Source organism: Zasmidium cellare, assembly GCF_010093935.1.
Source record: "Zasmidium cellare ATCC 36951 unplaced genomic scaffold M409scaffold_26, whole genome shotgun sequence".
NCBI lineage: Eukaryota > Fungi > Ascomycota > Dothideomycetes > Mycosphaerellales > Mycosphaerellaceae > Zasmidium > Zasmidium cellare.
In genome coordinates this window covers 136,697-156,895 of record NW_022986970.1, presented here as the reverse complement: position 1 = coordinate 156,895, position 20,199 = coordinate 136,697, and the positions used below count along the sequence as shown (strand labels likewise).

Genomic DNA, 20,199 nt, shown 5'->3' with positions numbered 1-20,199 from the left:
GAGGTTACTGATTCAAGGAAGTTCAGTATTATTTTCGCCATTTTCGCTTGGAACAATATCTCATTGGTGCAAATGCTTCAAATGGCTCAACTGGTCCACCTGGTTGCCTCCATGTAAGGCTTAAGCAAGACTTAGCCTGGAAGGCGTGACGTCTGGTCGATTTGTGGAACAGAGTGAGGCGTTCGTAGTGAGTGGTTCTCCTTGTCGCCATAAGTAAGATTGTCCATCCAAGTTGAGTGATGGAGATGTCATTTCTGGGTCACGGCTCGTACTCCGCAGCCCTGAATTTCCTGTTCAAGCACTAGTATCATGTTGATCGTCGAGAAGGGAGGGTCTAGGGAGTCGAGTCCCGACGTGAGACAAGAAGTAATAATAATGCCAAGTCGAGATGTTCTGGTGTTAGCACTTACTCCACGGAGAAATCTCCTAGCAATATGCCAAATCAACCCACAAACGTTGGTTCGGGTCGTGGGGCAGCTAGTGGCAAGTGAGACCAGTGGATTGTTCAAAGCCGCGAACTGTACGGCTATTGGTCTGGCAGTGACATTGGTCCTTCATGGATGTCGGATTTTGCAGTGCGCCTATAGCAGACACCAACAACAAGTCCGCTCAGAATAGGATGAGACAAATGCTACGTACCTGACATGATGCACTGAACGGCACTTTCACATGTCAATCGTGAAGACATCACGTGCCTCGGCAGTGGTGGGGTTCTTCACAGTAAGCTTAGATTTAGCGGGTGCAATTGGCGGCGGCTGTTGTGCTTAGTGGGCGAACTCGCTTGGGAGGCGGCGAGCTGGCGAGAGCCACGGCCCAGTAGAATTGATTGCGGGCGTAAGAGGTTGGCGCTCAATGACGGACGGCTGTGAGGGACCGGCTGCACCCCAGGAAAGACTGCTGCAGCGAGATGGGGCAGATGATGTTGGCGTGCGTGTGGGAGGTCGATCGCGGGCCGTGACAACCGGAGAAGCGAGCCTCCAAGGCGCTGTTTGCCAAAATGCCCTCGGGCGAGATTCCGCTGTGAGGGTTGTGAACGAAGAGATGGGTATAATGGGTATAATGCCCGCGAAAGCGATTTTCTCAAGTCTAGGCAAAGCCCCTTGCAATGGAGGGGGAGTGCTCGGATTGGTGAACAGTGAGGATTGGTGGCCAGCCATGTTGCATGGGTCGGACAAGTCTCGACTGCGAGCTGTTCCTGCAGGTCTCACCAGGTTCCACGAAGATATTTCGTAGCCCAGGCGTGGCAGACGCTGATCGGTGACGGAGTGGTTGTTGGAGTCGTCGCTATTTATCCTGTCTGAAAGGGAGGTGAGGTGGGCAGATTGCGAGAACGATGGTGTGTGGGAGTGAGAAGGATGACTGGTCACAACTTTTGGCGCGGAGATGCTGGTGACTGCCATTAGTCGTGATCACCTCTTGCCAAACAGAGCGAGCCTGGCCAACGGGAGGGTGGAGGGGTGCCACGACTTGCTGGGTGTTTGGTGACGAGCCTCGGTGTTTGGAGCTGGGTGATAGCAACGCCGATCGGGGTCGGGCGCGGCCGGGAGCAGACGACACAGCAAGGCAGCGCTACGGCGAGCAGCACTGCCAAATCCACCTACTCTGGACCCCAGCGAGCGGTATAGGTGACAGGATTCGGGGATGCTGCTGCGGCCCCGCAAAGAGTACATACGCTGTCCTGGGGTGGTGCAGCAGCTATAGTAACTATAGTGTGCCGTGGCTGCTGGCTGGGCCTGCCTCGAGCGTCGCGACACTAACTCCAGACGAGTTCATCACCTGCCCGCAACTCCACCCAAACCACCACCAGTCGTACCCTGCTGCTCCATCACCAACACCACCACCACCCCGTCCGCACGCCCACCACACCGCGCCCACCGAGCGATGTGGCCCTCTGCCCGCCCCGACCACGCCCTGCAATAATCACCACCAGCACCAATCACCACCGCCGCGACAATGGGCGAACCGCGCCCGCTGGCCGCCGCGAGCTCCGACCCGCCCAAGCCATCTCCCTCCGCCATGGCCATGCCCGTCGGCGCTCCTCCATCCTCCAACGCGCCCAAGGACCAGCTGCCGGGACATCCCTCTTTCAGACGGTAAGCTGTTGTGCGTGTTCTATCTGGTGGCGCGCCTGCTGACCGCAATGCGCCCAGCCAACGCGCATCTCGCGCCTGCGAAGTAAGTTTGTTCCCTCGCAAGCATGCACGTGAAAGGAAACACCAAGCTAATGGAGGATCGCAGACTTGTCACGCTCGAAAGGTAAAATACATCATAACATCCTCCCGCAACATGGCTCAGACAGCTTCCAGGTGCGTTGCGATGCCGCTAGTCTCGGCGTGCCGTGCACCAACTGCGTCGCCTTCTCCATCGAATGCAAAATTCCCACACCGAAGCGCAAGAAGACGGCAGGAAAGAAGGACAATGACAGGTGGGAGAGTGTGGTAAAGAGGGATGACATACCAGTGCTGATGGCTTTGATACAGCGACCGTGCCGAATCGACCAAAGATACGCGTTCCCCCGCCGCCAGCACCAGCGATGCCATCCCACGCCGGGGTGAGATGCTCATGTCTCGCGATGTCCCGGCCGAGAAGATTGGTGTCAACACCCCAGATGGCATGCCCAAGACCGACCACTCGGACGCCTACTATGCCACCCAGCAGGCGAGCAATGGCACGTATGCGCAGTACATGAAGCCAAAGTTTGCGAGGGCTCCCATCAAGGAAGCTGGCCGCGTGGCATATCTTGGAGAATCATCGAATCTGTCACTACTGGTACAGGACCGCCATGGCACGACAGATGTAGTCCATTATCCTCTACCTGAGAATGTGCGTGGGGCTCGAGCTCGCATCAACGAACTGGACAACGTCGAGATCGACATCCTACATCAACGCGGCGCCTTCCTTCTACCGCCTCGCCAACTATGCGACGAACTCGTCGATGCATACTTCACCTGGATTGCTCCAGTTGTCCCAGTCATCAACCGCAGCAAGTTCATGCGACGATACCGCGATTCGAAGAACCCGCCATCCTTACTACTCCTCCAATCCATCCTTCTCGCCGGCTCCCGCGTCTGCAACAACCCCCAGCTTATGGACGCTAATGGCTCCACCACCCCTGCGGCAATGACGTTCTACAAACGAGCCAAGGCTCTCTACGATGCCAACTATGAGGATGACCGTATCACCATTGTCCAGGCACTCATCCTCATGGGATGGTACTGGGAAGGTCCAGAGGGTAAGAATCGCGAAAGAGGAGACATCGTCACGCACGCTCGGTCTGACCTGGCTGCAGACGTCACCAAAAACGTCTTTTACTGGAGCAGAGTAGCCGTCATTGTCGCACAGGGGTCTGGTATGCACCGCAGGTGAGATGAAATCAACTCCTTGCCGAATCACTGAATGAATGCTTAACTTTGGTCACAGTGTTGAAGGCTCTCAGCTCAGTAAGGCGGACAAACGACTATGGAAACGAATCTGGTGGACACTCTTCACCCGCGATCGTTCAGTCGCCGTGGCGCTTGGACGACCAGTCTCCATCAACATCGAAGATTCCGACGTGGAAATGGTCAGCGAGGACGACTTCATCGACGACGAACCGGACAGGCCCGCTGAATACCCGGCCGATCCAATACACGTGCAGTTCTTCCTGAACTACGTGAAGCTATGCGAGATCATGGGTCTTGTGCTCTCTCAACAATACTCCGTCTCGTCAAAGCTTCGACGCAACAACGCGCTGGACCTCACACACAGCGACATGGCTCTTGCGGATTGGCTGCAGAATTGCCCGCCAGAGGTGAGGTGGGAGCCGCAACGCCACCATTTCTGGTCTGCTTTGCTCCACGCCAATTACTAGTAAGTATTTACGGCCCAACGCTTTTGATTGCCGAGAGCTTACATGTTGTAGCACCACACTGTGTCTCCTCCACCGAGCGCACATGCCCCCTGCAGGCTCGCCCGACTCACGACCGAACAACGGCTACCCAGAAGAAACCGCTTACCCCTCACGATCGATTGCGTACCAAGCAGCAGGCATGATCACGTCCATCATTGAAGGTCTGCAGTCGCACGACCAGCTGCGTTACACGCCGGCGTTCATGTAAGTTTCCATCCACCAGGCTCGGCAACGGCTCGCGTGGCGTTACTGACAGCGGATGCAGTGTCTACAGTTTGTTCTCCGCGTTGATCATGCACGTTTACCAGATGCGTTCGTCCAATCAATCGATTGTGTCGGCTACACAGCAGCGGCTGAACACCTGCATGACCGCGCTCAAGGATGTGTCAAAAGTTTGGCTGGTTGCCAAGATGGTACACACATTGTTTGAGTCCATTTTGGGGAACAAGGTGCTCGAAGAGAGGCTGCAGAAGGCCGCCGGTCGGCAACACCGCAAAGCCAAACACACCAGCAGCAGCAAAGCCAGCAAAGCAACCCCGTCGATCGAGCCGTCGTCAGAGGCGCACAAGCGCAAGTTTGACGACATGGAGCTTGGTTATACCAACGGCCCGCCCGCTCCACAAATGTCGTACGAACGGTCGCGGCCACAATCACCGGCCATGACACCCTCGCGAGAGCTGCCACAAGGTTCTCAGGCACAGCAACCGCAACTTCCACAGATCAGCGCTGGCAGTCCTCCTGTGCGACAGAGCACTGACGCCTTTATGGGCACGTCACGTGCCAACACCAGACCAACCACCCCCTTCAACAACTTCTCCTACCCTGGCACGCCGCCAGACCTCTTCCTCCATACGCGCAATTCACCCAAAATCTCAGAAGACCTATGGCAGAATTACCAACCAGACCAACTCTTTCCCCCAGAGGCCAATACCCTTTTCCCGCTCAATACGCAGAGTCCGAACCAGCAGATGGTTGACCCAGCACTGCGCGGACCACCACCCCAGCAACCGCCACCACAACACTTCCAACCGCCGCCACAGAACATGCAGACCACGCCTACGCAGATGCAGCCGAACCCAGCGATGCCCATGCCTGAAGGTCAAGGCATGAACCCGATGGCGTATCATCAAGATCCTGCCGCTTGGGCGCAGCTTAACATGCACAACCAACAGCCACCGCCGCCGGATGACCAGTGGAGTAATTCCAGTAGTGCGGGTGGACCCATCGTGCCGACGACGCTGAATGTTGGTGACTGGTTTGAGTTCTTCGGCATACCGAATGGCAGCGACATCAACGGCCTTAACGGCGCTTCGACTGGATATGGATGAAGGACGACCTGACCGAGCTTCGCGATTTGTTCAATCAATGTGCTATACCAAAAGCAACTGGTTCAATTCCCATTGACGGGCGTTTTCGCTTTCGAAAAGCTTTCTTCGGCGTACAAAACTTTGAGAGATGCACGTGCGTCTTGTGTTACGATATGAATGGGGAGGAAGAAGATGAGGAATGGCTGTTTGACCAGTGCAGTCTTTGCTCGTGTGTCAGTGAACATACATGAAGGGACAGGAGGTGGATGAGCAGACCAAGGATGGGAATGTCGAGGTGTTGGCGGCTAGTGTTCGCTCCTTTGCTGATGGCATCGTATCATGTAGATATGGCTTTGAAAGGGTCCAATGCGAATGTGGTGTCAATCAGTATTATTTTTCAAAATTTACTTCAATCTGCTCGCGTAAAAGACTAGGCACGGCTAAAGAACGTATGAGTAGGCATCAGCTGCACACGCGAACATTCACTCTAGCGCCAAGACCCACGTGACAGCCCGCGCTGAAGTTTGTGGGATCCGCAGATCGCGAACTTAATCTCGCCCTTGCCCTGTAGTCAGCCCCGCCACAAGATTCCATCTCCATCAAATCGCCATCACCAGGCACCGCGGCGCATCATGAAGCTCTCCCTCCTCGCTCTCGCAATCGCCCCCGTCGTCGCGCTTGTCACAGCCCACGTCCCCTACTACAACATCACACCAACCTTCTTCGACTTGCAAATCACCATAGAGCCCATCAACGACACCTCCACGACCTTCACACCCCAGATGGAAATCGATCTGTACGGCGCACTTCGCGCAACCGACCGCCCCGCCTCCCCGCACGGCGACTGGGATGAAGACCTCTTCGTGCAGCTCGTCGAAGAGATCTATCATACCCTCGCCAGACTCGTCCCCGTGGAGGAAGGCGATGTCACATACCCTCCACCACCACCAAAAGCGGGAGGCGGAGAAGGACATCCCCTGGACCTCACCAACGCCACAGACACCGACCCGGTCCTCGCATCGCTACTGAAACGCCTCCCGGTCGATCGACGCCAGCGGCGGGAGATCATCTCCGGCATGGGACCTGTGGATTTCTTGGGCGAGAAGGGGGTCTATTTCAACCGCTTGCTGGATGAGATGAATGAGATTTTCAGGTTGGGGCCTCGGGAGAGGATTCTGGGTCCACCTACGGCGTTTCGATGGTTGAAAGATTCGGATAATGGAAGGCCGGTGGTTGTTGTGGATGTTGGGACTAGTGTGCTTTTCCTCTCCCCAATGTGATCGGTTTGTGCTAATACCGGGCTAGATTCGATCCACCGCATGCGTGACGCCGAAATTCTCGACGACGCATATACCAAGCAGCTCGAGGGGAACGAGGCGAAACTGGAGGATTGTCAGTGCGATTATCGCAATTGGCCTAGTATGGCTGCGCCGGAGTTCTTGATGGGGATTTTGAGGAAGTTTCACGAGGGGGTGTGGATTCCGGATGGAGGAGGGTATGTGGAGATTCCGGCGAGGGAGATGGAGGAGGAGTGGGTGGTGAGTCATTTGCGTTTGTTTTGTGTTCTATTGGGGCGTGGTTTGTTGATACAGATTTGTGCAGGGTAGGATGAGTGCGAAGAGGAGACTATTGATGGATGTTTATGGTTGGCCGGGGGAGGGGTTTAGGGAGAGCGATTGGAAGCGGGAGGTCCAGCGATACGCGAATGTGAGGCCGGGGGAAGATGAGGATTTCTGCATGAAGTTGTTGCCGTGAGTGAGTGAGTGAGTGAGTGAGCGAATGAGGAAGTGACCTGTGCAGGCCCGACACAACGTGCATGAAGCTATTGATCTCGCCGTCTCGAGGGTCGAGAACATACATCATCGTTTCTCGAGAACATGGGACAGAATCAAAGAGTACGTTTCTCGTCAGTGCGTCGCAATCAGGGGTATCAATTCCACGAACTCCATCCTCCCTCGCTTCAAGATCTTCCAGACCTCAATCCACCAAAAATCCACAACCATCACTACCACCTCAATATCCACCTCCAGTAACCTCATCCCCAACCTCAAATCTTTAGTCTCGTAACCTAGTCCAGTTTCCCTTCCCTATCTCATCGTTCCGCTCTGCGTCTTCTCTCCTGTACTCCTCAACCTTTGCCTTCCACACATCCTCTTTGAAGTCATCCGGCCATCCGCATTCTTCCTTCAGGAATCTCTGACGCTTGGCAATACGAGGCTGATATACGTCAGCATGGCCATGGATGTCCTTTTGATCAACGACTACTCACTCTATCTGCGACATCTATGCCTTCAACGCTGTTGGGGATCCAGATGGCTTCGCGGTAGTTGTGCAGCACCGTCTCGAAGTACCGGGATGCTGACATTGCGGGCCAGTTGGTAGGTTCGTAGCGATAATCGTCAAGCTTCTTCTGGTTGTTTTCAGTGTGGGTGTATTCGTCTTTCAGCTGATAGACGTCGCCAACCCATCTGATTGTGTCTGCACACCGTCAGCGCAAATCTTGCGGGAAGCAATCACGATCGACCTTTACAGACTGTTTTCGATGTCAAGCACCAGAAGAGGTGTAACGTCATGGCTTCCTCGGAAAAGCACGACAGTTGTAGGGGCGCGAATATCGACTCATCCGTTTGGAGGTACTCGTCGTAGTTTCGGACGTTCGCAAGTCGGCTTTGCAGCAACTCGGGTGTGTATGAGTAATCCAGAGATGCCATCTCTGGCAATATACTATCATAGCGGTGGTAGCAGACCGGGAGACGCTTCATGAGCGACACAATGCGACAGGAGCCTCCGCGGGGAGTGAGGAGACATTGAGCTCGCGACCTTCTGGAGGCGACCAGGAAATTGAATAGGCTTCTGCCGGTCTAATCTTGAGGAAGAGCTTGTAGATGTCGGTGATTAAGCCAACGAGGATGTCCTCGTCGTATGGAGTGTTTGGGCCGTTGACACACTCTGTTGCATGAATTCGGCCACTCAAGTCCATTATTGCCATGGCTGCGATGGTGTGCAGAAGTGCGACGAAAGCGCCCAGGATGAGAGCCTCCATGACGATGGTGGACTTGTCATGGCGAGCGTCGCTACAGATCGCGAGCAATTAGAAGATTTGGCGAAAAGTGCCAAGAATTAGTCATCGTCACATGAGGCTTGGCAGTCAAGTGAATGTGTATTCACTCACTCCAAATGATGAAGCGGTCTTGAGATGGGGACCGATTCTCTACACATCTTTAAGCAGATAATATCGTCACCAATTTGCGATCTCATCTTCAATTTGATGTCTGAGCTCGGCTTTGTCGTTCTCGAGATCCGTGTTTGCCCAAATGTCAAGATGTCTCAAGCAACTGAGAGATTTACTGCACCAACACGTTCTGTCTCAGGAGATACTTGCCAGTCTTATGTCTTGCGTGAGTAGCATATCGTCTCCTTACAGAGCCTTGTCTGAGGGGAAAGCCACTCTAGTTGATGCGGCCACTGACAAATTCTACGATAAGACATCTCAGACTTGATAGCGAGTGCGGCCATTACGTCGTAGGGAATCTTTATAAAGGCGAATAGCAGAAACCATAAGTCAGGGAGGGTACTTCCTAGTTGATGAAAGGCTTTCAGCGATTGCACATTGCGAACCAACGGTATTTGCTTTCAAAAGTATGTCCAGATTTTCACTCATAGCATGTTAGCTTCCTGTACTGGAAAGAGTAGATGCCGATCGCTCTGACTATCGTCGGTACTAACTAGTGCGCTTGACACTTCTATGCCTGCCGAGTCAAAGTATCTGCACCCTACAGGGAAGTGGCATGTGTGTAGCTGCCGCATCAGGAAATACTTCACCTCGCCTCTCATCTCGCTCTCGTCTCTTCTCATCTTTAGCTCTGTGCGTAAGATCTTTGCATCTTTGTTACAAGAGATGGAAAGGAAACAACAGCAGCGGAGATATGATTGTCGCCAAGGCTCTAAAGCCTGGCAAGAAATTGTTCTGGACTCGAACTCTAATTAATCAATCGTCAAAGACCTTCCCAACCGGGACTAACAGCTCAAGACTTCAATCTGAAGCCGGTCCGGTATGACCACTCAAAACATGCCCGAGACGATAACAGAAGGCTCTACTCTGAGCGAAACACGGAGCTGCTAATCCAATATCGTATCCTGCATATGCATCATGGCCATCATGTGGTCAACCCTTCCCGAAAGGTTTTCCTGAGCCGTTCCAAGCTCCTCGAGAAAGCTTGGGTGAGCTTGATGAAAGCTTTCCCGTTTCGCTGGCAGGATTGAAGCTCCTCCCTCGGTACAGCCTAAACTAGTTTCCAAAATATCACCGAGTCAGACGTGATAGGATAGAGGGAGTTGCTTGATGATATGCTACCTTCCTAAAGCAGAGCTTGGATGGGAAGATCGCTGCATGTTGTTTTAGTCTTCTGCGCTAATAGCCACATGTCACCGAGAACGACACTCCTTCTTGGAACAACCATCCTGCATGATTTGCGACCGATCAGTACGGCCTGTCGGGGCCTGCGATTCCCCAATGCTTGGTCGATACACGGATTATGGCAACTTCGAATTTCTTGTGAGACATCGACTTCGCAGCTCAGCTTGAACGAACCAAGACCTTGGGCGGGCAGTGAACCGGAATTAAGCAAAGAATATGGACACGTTCAAAGTCAGACTAGCACACGCAGCATACTAATGCAGATAGCGCCTCAAGACTTCACGTTCGCCTAGCTGCTGACGCTTACATGAACCACAGGAGCTGCGAGATATGAACAAGGTCACCTTCTGTTCTGGTCGACAAGATCCGAGATATCACCACACCGGGCCATGATTTTCGGGCTGCATGAAAGCTTGCAAGCAAGCCGACATGGCGAGGTAGCCTCTGCCATGAGTATAAAGTACGCATGGAAGTTGGCGATGTTGATGTACCAGCAAATTGCTCTCCTCTCAAGATCTGCCCGGAACGCATCAAATCGACAGTCATCATGTCTTTCTACGCTAGGCTAGCAGTGCCTTTGCTTTTTGCCCTCCCAACTTTCGCAGCCCCTACACTGCCACCAGACCTTGGGCCCTTGACACTTTTCGATGAACTCAAGGCCTTGCCCAGCGAGTGGACCAAAGCCAGCGGCAATGCCAGCGAGTCCAAACTCAACGTCAAGATCGGTCTGAAGCAATCCAACATCCAGGGTCTCGAGCAGAGGTTGCTCGAGGTCGCCACGCCTGGTAATGCGGACTACGGAAATTGGCTGTCCAAGGAAGAGATCGACTCGTATGTTGCTCCTTCAGCGGTCAATGTTGCCCTAGTGAAGACTTGGCTCGCACTGTACGGTATCACCGATGTCACTAGCCCTACGAGCGACTGGCTGGCATTCTCTGCACCGGTATCGACCATGGAAGCGTTGTTGGGCACGCAGTACGACTTTTATACGCACCCTTCTCGCAAGGGGGCAATCCCAAGAACCACCCAGGTGAATTCTCCACTCCATCCCTCAATCGAGAGGACTAGCTCGACGGTGGCTGACGCTCATTAGTACTCGGTGCCTCTCCTCCTGCACGATGTGATTGATCTGGTCACCCCGACCACGGCATTCTACCGCAATCTGGCCCCGCAGAAGAGTGTCGCAGCCCCTGAGAGCAAGAGACGTACCAAACGTCAGTCCTGCACCGGGACCACCATCACACCAAAGTGTCTCTACCAGCTGTACAACGTCACCTACACCAGCAAAGGCAGCCAGACCGTCGCCACAACCGAGCTCATCGAAGTCGGCGCCGTGCACTCCGACTACGCTTCATTCGCCAAGCAATTCTCCATCAGCAGCACCCTAGCCGATTTCACCGACGTCTCCGTCTCCGGCGGCAGCAACCCAGGAACCAGCGCCGATGAGGGTACGCTTGAAGGTAATCTGGACACTCAGTACATGGGCGCGATCGCAAGAACGTTCGTCAAGAACCAATTCCTCGCCCTGGGACCTTCTGGGGAGTCGGACCAAGACTTCGAGGACGAGCTGGCTAACTTGGCGAGTTACCTCACCTCTACCAGCAGCCCTCCCTCCGTCGTCTCGACGTCCTATGGAGGAGAGGAGCAAGCCTTTTCCAGCTCGTACATGACCCGAGTGTGCAACGAGTTCATGAAGGCTGGTTCGGCTGGCATTTCGGTTTTTTTCTCCTCCGGTGATGGCGGCGTTGGCGGCAATGGAGAGCCCAGCTGCAACAATGGCTTCTACCCAGTTTGGCCTGCTGTTTGCCCGTACTCGACCGCAGTAAGTAAACTCTGTAAAGTATCCCATCGCTGAGCCTTGTGAAAGCTAACTCGTTAAATAGGTCGGTGGCACCATGTTCTCCAGCGGAAAAGAGGTTGTTGCCAACGCGCAGACCTCTTCCGGCACATTTACCCCTGGAGGAGGCTTCTCCAACACGTTCTCTACCCCATCGTATCAATCATCGCAGGTGTCCAAGTACATCACCTACCTCAACGGCAAATATAACGGCCTGTACAATGCCAAAGGGCGTGGATTTGTAAGTCGTCTCATCATCGTTTTGTCCGAACAGGGTTGTTTGAGCTGACCAATATCCTCAATCTCCAGCCCGACATCTCTCTTGCTTCAGTCAACTACCAAATCGTTGACGGTGGCTCGGTCGAAGGTGTGCTCGGTACCTCGGCCTCTTCGCCGACGTGGGCAGCGCTCGTCTCCCTCTTGAACGACTACCGTCATTCACAGGGCAAGGCTACGCTGGGGTTCTTGAACCCCCTGCTTTACTCTGCGACGACCGGGCTCAATGATATTACGTCGGGAAGCAATTCGGGTTGCAACTCGAAGGGCTTCTCTGCGACGACTGGATGGGTAAGTGACTCCTCTTCCTCTCTCTTTCTCTCCGATCATGGAAGTTGACATGTTGAAATGCAGGACCCCGCGAGCGGTCTCGGAAGTATCAACTTTGGCAAATTCCTCTCGAACGTTTGAGAGTGGAGGACAGAAGGACCCCAGCTTCCGGCTATGGCCTTCGTCGTTGTCCTGTGACAGAGACGTCTTGAATAGGCAAAGTGTTCTTCCACGTCATTCAATTTCATCTCATGTCCAGCGCCTATCGAACTTGTAAATGGGAGCCTATTGTGATGTAGACGCAATAGCACAGCCAGACAAGCTGAAGGAGCTGAGCCATCGAATCCTGCACCGAAACCGAAGACTCCCATTGCAGTGTTGATCGACGTCTTTTCCTCGGCTGCGATTCGCTCACGGCAACAGAACGAAACCGAGTTTTCCGAGCCCGAAGCGCAGCAGAGCTGAAATTGGGTGGCTGTCGTCAGAGCGAAAGAGCACGAAACTCAATGGAGCAGATTTCACGCGGCGGTGCACGTTTCTGGTGGCCCCCTCGAGGCTGCCATGTGGGAGATCGTATATTCTGAACCACGGTTCTGAAGGTATAAGTATTCTTGCGATTTCCGTTCAAGTTTGTTCATCACTCAGCATCACTCAGTCGAACCAACACAACAACACACCTCAAAGCCTTTCAAACAGACACCAACTTCAACACCTTCAAAAGACAAACAACTTCCTCCTTCCTCAAACACTATGGGTCTCATCAAGTCCGGTATCAAGTGGGGCACGATTGGCTACGTTGCCCACCAAGGCTTCAAAGCGGTCGGCGAGAACAAGCAATCACACCAGCAACAACAGCAGGCACCTCTTCCACGCGACCAGCCGCCATCATACTATCCCCAGCAAGGCCAGCAGGGTCAGAGGTTCCAAGATGCGAGCGGGTATCTCCACCAAAGGTGAGCCTTCGCCTGGGCGAGTGCCTTGGACATTGTGCTGACTCGTGGAAAGCTGGTGTAACGGACAGTGCGGTCACCACTGCAATTATTGAGCCATGTGCTGAACGACTGGATATTGCCCGATTTTTAGCGAAGATTTGAAGCGCACCCGCTGTCTTGAGCCGGCATAGACATGGGATGGAGTTTAGATGATATCGAAGTATCGGTCGATTTGCAAAGCATTGGCGGGCGTTAGGGCGTGCGAGATGGCAAGAATATTACATTGCCATCATGTTAGCAGGACAGATAATATACAAATCAGTACTCTTGAAGTCTTGACTAAGTCTCTATCTTCAGGACGATCTAGGATAAGACTGTTTAATGGTCAAAAGATGAGTGAGCCAGTGTGGTCGGGTGTGCTTTGCATCTTGAGCGGTCGTCTCAGCTGGCTTCAGTTTCGCCCGGAAGGCAATATCGTCGATCTTCTTGTGACTGTTGTGGCCAGGGCATTTTCAAAGGCCTAAAGAGTACCAGCAGAGTCTCCTGAACACGGTGCCAAATGGTGTCTGATGTAATGCCACATGTTCAGCTCAGCGGTGGGACAAGATGGCGAGTCGGGAGAGCTCGATGTCGAAACATTCCTGGTGTGCTGGACGCGTGGCATTGATGAGACGCGGGTTTTGGCCAGCAGGCTGCGATGACGGATGATAGAGACATGATGGATGAGACTGCGATTGAAAGATGATGGATGGATAGCCAGAAGGGAGAGTACTTATTTCGGTTATCCTGCGGAATTGACGAGCTGGCATAACAGCTGATAACCAAAAGAAGAATGGAAGGCTGGAGGCTGGATGAACGTCATCCCATCAGATTCAAGGCAAAGGTTGTGGCTCGCTTCCACTTTGTCATTCACGTGGTGTTTCTGTTCTTTCTCACTTCCTTAATTCATTGCTTTCAGCTGACTGGACCCATCCCTTGTGATGTGGTATCTTATATAGTATCACTAACTTGGTCCACGAGCCTCATTCTTCATCTGGCAACCAATCCTGAAAAACACAGTCCTCGAGAACAGTCTTTGGCATTGCAAAGATGCCGTCTCTCACTGCTTACCTGGTCAAGATGGACGAGCCCGGCCTGCAGAAAGCGACGACTCACCCATTCCTGTCAGCTGCTGCGACGTCTTCACTCCAACCACACAAGCTCAAGCAATGGCTGGCTCAAGATCGGCTCTACGCCCTGTCCTACACCAACTTCATCGGGTCTCTACTCTCCCAAGTCTCCATCCCAACCGGGCCCGACCGCGAGACTACCATAGAATGGCGCATTGCCGATGCCCTGATCGACTGCCTCAACAATATCCGAAACGAAGTCAAGATGTTCGAGGAGGCCGCGGCCGCCGAAGGATTTCTTGAGGAGATTTGCAGTGCTGAGGCGACGGTCCCGGCCAGAGCAACACGCTCATATCAGGACCTCTTCGCAGGAAGCTTAGCGCAGGGTAGGCCTCTGATTGTTGGTCTGACTGTCCTGTGGGCCACGGAAGAGTGCTACCTTCGCGCATGGAGGCATGCTTGGTCCAAAATGGATCAATCGCTGAGGCCAAAGGATCGGGACGTGATGCAGAGGGTGTTTGTACCGAACTGGAGCTCGCCTGAGTTCGAGGCGTTCGTGAGACGGTTGGGAGGTTTAGTCAACAAGAGTAAGTTGGACACATTTCGGGCTGGAGAAACAATCGGCTGACTTGTTTGTTCGTTAGTGGCGATTGAATGGGGCGTCGAAGAGGAAGGCTGGGTATGGAAGGAGTGCGAGGCGGCTTTCAGACAGGTATTGTGGGTGGAAGCAGAGTTCTGGCCGAATGTTGACGAGGATGGACATGAAGTGAAAGAGGACCAGTCTGGACAGTCTGAGTAGGGGCACGGGGAGATGTATAATCGAGGGATACGAGTTTGCCTGATATGTAACCGGCAACACAATTGTAAACCGAGCCGCTTCCGTTGAGTCAATTGTCAGAAGATGTCGGCCGTCAGTGGTCTTGATGCATATGCCAGAACAGCGATGATGGTTGAGGAGGACGAAGAAGCTGGTCACAGGCGAAGGCCAAGTTACATGTGCGCGAGTGGCCCAAGCTTCGGCAGCGCGGGCCGAGCTCCGCGCTTGACGGGGTTCGCAGCTGCAGCACTTCGACCTTACAACACCACCACCCGCACCCATCGGGCGCACGCGACATCACGACTCGACGGCGCGCACCATCCGACACTATTCCTACGCGATGCTGGCAAGATGGAGGCGCAGGCGCTGAAGCAGCGCGTTGACCTGGACATCGACTTCCCCGCCCGCGCCATCAAAGGCAGCACCGAGATCACCGTCCAGCCCCTCGTCAAAGACCTCAAATACGTCTACCTGCACTGCCGACAATGCAGGCCCAAGTTCGTCCAGGCCGGCGGCATCACCGCGAAATGGGAGTACGATGACCCCTACCGCCGCGCGCACATGTCCTCCAAGTCGACGGTGCACCAGCATGACATGCTCAAGTCCAAGATTGCGACCGCCTTGCGACCGTCGCCCGAGCCGCAGCTGCGCATCGCCCTTCCGCCCAAGTTGAAGATCCAGGAACTCCACGTCGATCCGATCACCTCACTGCCTCTCTATAATGGAACGCCGAGCATACAAAAGCAGGAGAATGATGCGATGGCGGTGGCTGAGACGCCCGTGGTGGAGAAGATGCAGCAGCAGATACCCCAGTTTGCGCCCATCAAGATTACAGTCGAGTTCGAGGTGGACAACTTGCGCGATGGCATACACTGGGTGGGATGCGACAAGTACGACAAGCGATACCCGTATCTTTACACGAAGCTCGAGCCGTGGCCCGGGAACACCTCCAACATCTTCCCGTGCGTGGACAGTGCGAATTCTCGCTGTACATGGGAGATTGCACTTCGCCTGCCTCGCACTCTTGGGGATGCCTTCAGGAAACCAAATACGATCGAGGCGCAGCCTACCGGCCATGCAGACCAGAATGGCGATGTTGAGATGGTGAACGGGATCGACACTGTGCCTGCGAAAGACCAGGGCAAATCTCAGTCTCAAGAGGAGTTCTTGATTGATCTCAGCGAGGAAGACGCGGCGCTCGAATTGACTGCGCTGTGCGTCGGCGACGTTGTGGATGATGTCGCAGACACCGATGATGATACCAGGCATACCGTAACCTTCAGCCTCAACGACGCCGTCACAGCCCGTCATGTTGGTTTCGCTGTTGGGCCGTTCGAAAGCGTGGATCTGACTTTCTCTCGTGAAAGCGATGACGAGACCAAGCTTGCCGGAAGTGCCGTCAAAGTCGAGGGATTCTGCTTGCCGGGCAGGGCTGATGAAGTACACAATACCTGCTTTCCCGTCTGCCGAGCGGTAGATCACATCACAGTCAACTGCGGTCGATTTCCGTTCCCGAGCTATAACCTGCTCTTCGCGGACGATCTCGTCTATGACACTACTGCGGCTGCCGGACTCTCGATTTGCAGTACACGCCTTCTCTTCCCAGCGGAGATTCTAGAACCGTTGCACCGAAACACCCGCATCTTGGTTCGAGCGGTAGCTGACCAATGGAGCGGCGTCAACATTATACCCAAAGAGCCATCGGACTACTGGGTGATTGCCGGTATCGCTGGCTACCTGACAGACGTCTACATGAAGCACCTCTCGGGCAACAACCAGTATCGATGGGAGCAGAAGCAGGCGTCTGAAAAGGTGTATGAGCTCGACGTTGATCGACCCTCAATCGCACAGCAAGGTAACCTCTTGCATCTTGATCCTTCAATTGGAGAGTTCATCAATCTCAAGTCGGCACTGGTGCTGGGTATACTGGATCGCAGACTCATCAAATCAAGTGGTTCAACAGGTGTGATGCGAATCATCAACAAGGTCCTCCTCAATGCCAGGACTGGCTCATTGAACAATGGCGAGCTGTCAACCCAAGACTTTCAGCGCACTTGCGAGAAGCTTGGCCACAACAAGCTTGAGTCGTTCTTTCGGCAGTGGGTCATGGGAGCTGGTTGTCCGATCTTCGATTGTATTCAAAAGTTCAACAAGAAGAAGCTCGTCGTTGAGATGACGCTTACGCAGCGCCAGCTTGAGCGGCGGACCAAACCGCTTTTTGAGCCCAACAATTTCATGCGAGAGATCAAAGAGCACGTGCAAGAAGTCTGGGCACCGGAACCCCAAGGAGTCTTCACCGGCCCCATGACCATTCGTATTCACGAAGCCGACGGCACACCTTACGAGCATATCGTCGAGATTAAGGAGCACGTGACAAAACTCGAAATTCCATACAACACCAAGTACAAGAGGCTCAAGCGATCCAAGCGACAGAAGGAGCGTGTCCTGGCCGAAGGCAATAACAATGGCGAGGACGGAGGAGATGCTCTTGTCTACAGTTTGGGTGACACGCTCGATGCGGAGGCAGACATGAAAGAGTGGCAACTCAGCGACTGGTCAAAGGAAGACGAAGAGAAGATGGGCCAAGAAAGCTACGAATGGATTCGAATGGACGCCGACTTCGAGTGGATCGGAAAAATACATCTTAAGATGCCATTATACATGTACATCTCCCAGCTGCAACAGGATAGGGACATTGTTGCACAGTACGAGTCGATGCGCTACCTCCTCGGCTCGAATCCCCACCACGTATCGCTGACCATCTTGATAAGAACACTGGTGGACGAGCGATATTTCCACGGCATTCGAGTCATGGCTGCCAACGGGCTCGCAAAGCTTGCAAGAGACAACCTCCTGGAAATCGGGCAGCATCACTTGACCAAGGCATTTGCGGAAATGTTTTGCGAAGAGGATGGCATCATGCCGCGGCCGAATGACTTCGAGAGCCGAGTAACGTTCATCATGCAATGCGCGATCCCTGAAGCACTTGCTCAGCTTCGAGACAATGAGGGCAAAGTGCCCAAAGCAGTGCGGCAATTCTTCGTGGACAAGCTGAAGTTCAACGACAACTCTGATAACGCATTCTCGGATTGCCATTATGTCGCGACTTTGATGCGCTGTTTGGCAGATTCATTGGTTGTTTCGCATCGGATCATCCAGCCAGCCGCACCGACAACGTATGAGTTCAACTTTGGCGATGATGAGCCCGTCGAAGAAGAAGGCCCTGAGGAGGCGTACAACCCAGATGCGGATTTCGAGCAGATGGCGGTCGATGAGATAGAAAGATATCGACGCATTGACGAATGGGTCTTGACATACCAGAACATCTACTCGACGACTGCGATCGAGTGCCTGCAGAAGCTTACCAAAGCCGGGATTGTGAAGGACAAGACGAAAGAGCTGCTGCAGTACACCCGTCCAAGCACGGCAGACAACGTCCGTCTGGAAGCTTTCAGGTGCTTAAACGAGATCGGCCTGACGAAGCGCATGCCGATGATGAAGCATCTGGTGTATTCGATTGTTGATGACCATTCGCCATACTTCCGCGAGAGATTACTTCGACATTTTGGAGAAGCTCTCGGTCACATTGCGTTTGGAGACGATGCAATCGAAGAAGCCAAACCACCTCCTCCGCCTCCAACCGATGGCCTGGTCCTAGAGCAGGAGGTGAACAGCGAGATCAGAAAGATTGAAACCACGAAGAAGACCACACCTGAAGGCGCTTTGGCTGCCCTTAAGCTTGCGCTGTCGAATGACGACACCTTCAGAAAGGCGCTGTGGTACGCAGCTACATCGCCGGACATATCACTTGATGAGGTGTCGGCTTTCTGCGAGGTGGCCGCATTGATCTACGAGCCTGTCACTTCGCACACAATCATGTTGAAGCTTCCCCGCCCGTACAGGTGTGTTCACGAAGGTCGTGGCCAGATACGTTTCTACCAGCAGGGCAACTACCGTACCAGACCAAGCCTTGGTCTTGACAAGGACGACTACGAGGCATTGGAAAGCTATGAGTTGAAGTACAGTGGGCCTTTGGCGGAGGAGACGAAGCAGTTCATCGAGAAGAAGAATGCAGAGAAGGCGATCAAGCTCCGCATCCAACAGGCGCAGGAGCAGATAGCGGCCGCTCAGCAGACTCAGGCTTACATGCCGCCGCCAGCACTCCCAACGCCAACAATTCAGACCGTGCCGACACCGACGATCGAGAAGACTGGCTTCAAGCTCTCACTGGGTGGTAACAAGCGCAAAGCGAGTGTCGATCTTAGCAGTCCCAAGATTGCCAAAATTCCTAAGCAGACGCGGCCGGTGGTGCTCAATCTCGGGTTGAAGGCCTCCAAAAAGGCGCAAGAGATTATATCTTCGCCACGGCAGCCTGGACGTGGACCCTTCGCATCTCCTCATGCACCAAGCCGCAAGAACTCACAGGAGCCGTCTCGACCGCTCACGTCTGCATCGCCGCAGCCACCGACACCTCAAGCGCAACCTCAACCGCTAAACTTCAATGTGGGCGGCTTCAGGTCTTTTGGTGCTCCTGGTGGTGATCCGCCGTCAACTTTCACTGCAAGCCCTACGGTCGAGCAGCAGCCGGCAGGACAGAACGGATTCCCTGCCAATTCGCCGCCTCCTCTGCTCTCGCTGACCGGCTTGACGGGAACAGGCTCGAGTTTGCCTTCATTGAGCATGTCACCGCCCGCTACAACAGGAGATCCTAATGCGATGGGCCCACCAAAGAAGAAGCTCACCCTCAAGTTATCGGCCAAACCGAACCAGAGTCAGTGAGCGGGGAGGAAAGGGGAAGTGTAATGTATATATTATTCATGCATGCTGGATTATTACTGAGCCTGCTTGTTTAGCGCGGCGTTGGACGGTGAAAGGGAGGGCGGGTCTGTGATGATTTGCGATAAGTTTGAGACCCCAGCATGCATTTGATACCGTTCGTGTGTGAACGACAGCTAGGAAAGAGAATGCGATGACCATTACAGCTCCCTTCCCATACATCGTTCACAGACTTCGCCCATTCTGACAAGAAAGTAGTAATGTGTTTATGGGCAAGTCCGTCGTCAGAGGCTTTGGCTGAGTTCGTTGCAGACCCTCGCCGGCCATTCAGCAGCGCACGTTGCTTTCATCGCCAAGCAGGGTCTCGATGCCGATCACTGACTACGCTCTCTGCTATTGGAAAAGTTGCCCTTCCAAGATATGATCAACGGTGTAGTGCGTGAAGTAGAAGTAGTCGCACGAATGGCGTGAGTGTTATAGGCGAGAATGCAGGTACGAGAGACGAGGTGGTATGTATTCTACCTTTTGTGGACGTCATTCGTCGATGAACTCTTTAAACATGAGGATGA

At 53.8% G+C, this 20,199-nt stretch overlaps 7 protein-coding genes across 7 annotated transcripts; 6 read left to right on the top strand and 1 right to left on the bottom strand.

Moving 5' to 3' along the window:
* Nucleotides 1–2,016: 2,016 nt before the first annotated feature.
* On the top strand, nt 2,017–5,217 carry M409DRAFT_67875 (uncharacterized protein; the record flags this gene model as incomplete). The annotated part of the gene is made up of 8 exons (XM_033817594.1): nt 2,017–2,093; nt 2,151–2,175; nt 2,239–2,256; nt 2,307–2,425; nt 2,481–3,362; nt 3,421–3,849; nt 3,902–4,093; nt 4,155–5,217. The coding sequence occupies 8 exons, from the start codon at nt 2,017–2,019 to the stop codon at nt 5,215–5,217; spliced, it is 2,805 nt and encodes a 934-aa protein (XP_033665232.1).
* Nucleotides 5,218–5,828: 611 nt separating this feature from the next.
* Nucleotides 5,829–6,951, top strand: M409DRAFT_56618 (uncharacterized protein; the record flags this gene model as incomplete). Its single annotated transcript, XM_033813347.1, has 3 exons — nt 5,829–6,450; nt 6,502–6,734; nt 6,799–6,951. The coding sequence occupies 3 exons, from the start codon at nt 5,829–5,831 to the stop codon at nt 6,949–6,951; spliced, it is 1,008 nt and encodes a 335-aa protein (XP_033665231.1).
* A 499-nt stretch (nt 6,952–7,450) lies between these two features.
* On the bottom strand, nt 7,451–8,239 carry M409DRAFT_56617 (uncharacterized protein; the record flags this gene model as incomplete). The annotated part of the gene is made up of 3 exons (XM_033813346.1): nt 7,451–7,674; nt 7,727–7,920; nt 7,968–8,239. 3 exons carry the CDS (start codon nt 8,237–8,239, stop codon nt 7,451–7,453), a joined length of 690 nt encoding a protein of 229 aa, XP_033665230.1.
* A 1,921-nt stretch (nt 8,240–10,160) lies between these two features.
* Nucleotides 10,161–12,137, top strand: M409DRAFT_25219 (uncharacterized protein; the record flags this gene model as incomplete). The annotated part of the gene is made up of 5 exons (XM_033807595.1): nt 10,161–10,643; nt 10,707–11,435; nt 11,497–11,691; nt 11,760–12,017; nt 12,081–12,137. The coding sequence occupies 5 exons, from the start codon at nt 10,161–10,163 to the stop codon at nt 12,135–12,137; spliced, it is 1,722 nt and encodes a 573-aa protein (XP_033665229.1).
* Nucleotides 12,138–12,746: 609 nt separating this feature from the next.
* Nucleotides 12,747–13,041, top strand: M409DRAFT_25218 (uncharacterized protein; the record flags this gene model as incomplete). The annotated part of the gene is made up of 2 exons (XM_033807594.1): nt 12,747–12,949; nt 13,002–13,041. The coding sequence occupies 2 exons, from the start codon at nt 12,747–12,749 to the stop codon at nt 13,039–13,041; spliced, it is 243 nt and encodes an 80-aa protein (XP_033665228.1).
* Nucleotides 13,042–14,017: 976 nt separating this feature from the next.
* On the top strand, nt 14,018–14,836 carry M409DRAFT_25217 (uncharacterized protein; the record flags this gene model as incomplete). The annotated part of the gene is made up of 2 exons (XM_033807593.1): nt 14,018–14,624; nt 14,682–14,836. 2 exons carry the CDS (start codon nt 14,018–14,020, stop codon nt 14,834–14,836), a joined length of 762 nt encoding a protein of 253 aa, XP_033665227.1.
* Nucleotides 14,837–15,205: 369 nt separating this feature from the next.
* Nucleotides 15,206–19,633, top strand: M409DRAFT_67874 (uncharacterized protein; the record flags this gene model as incomplete). The annotated part of the gene is made up of 2 exons (XM_033817593.1): nt 15,206–19,357; nt 19,436–19,633. The coding sequence occupies 2 exons, from the start codon at nt 15,206–15,208 to the stop codon at nt 19,631–19,633; spliced, it is 4,350 nt and encodes a 1,449-aa protein (XP_033665226.1).
* Between the last annotated feature and the right edge of the window lie 566 nt (nt 19,634–20,199).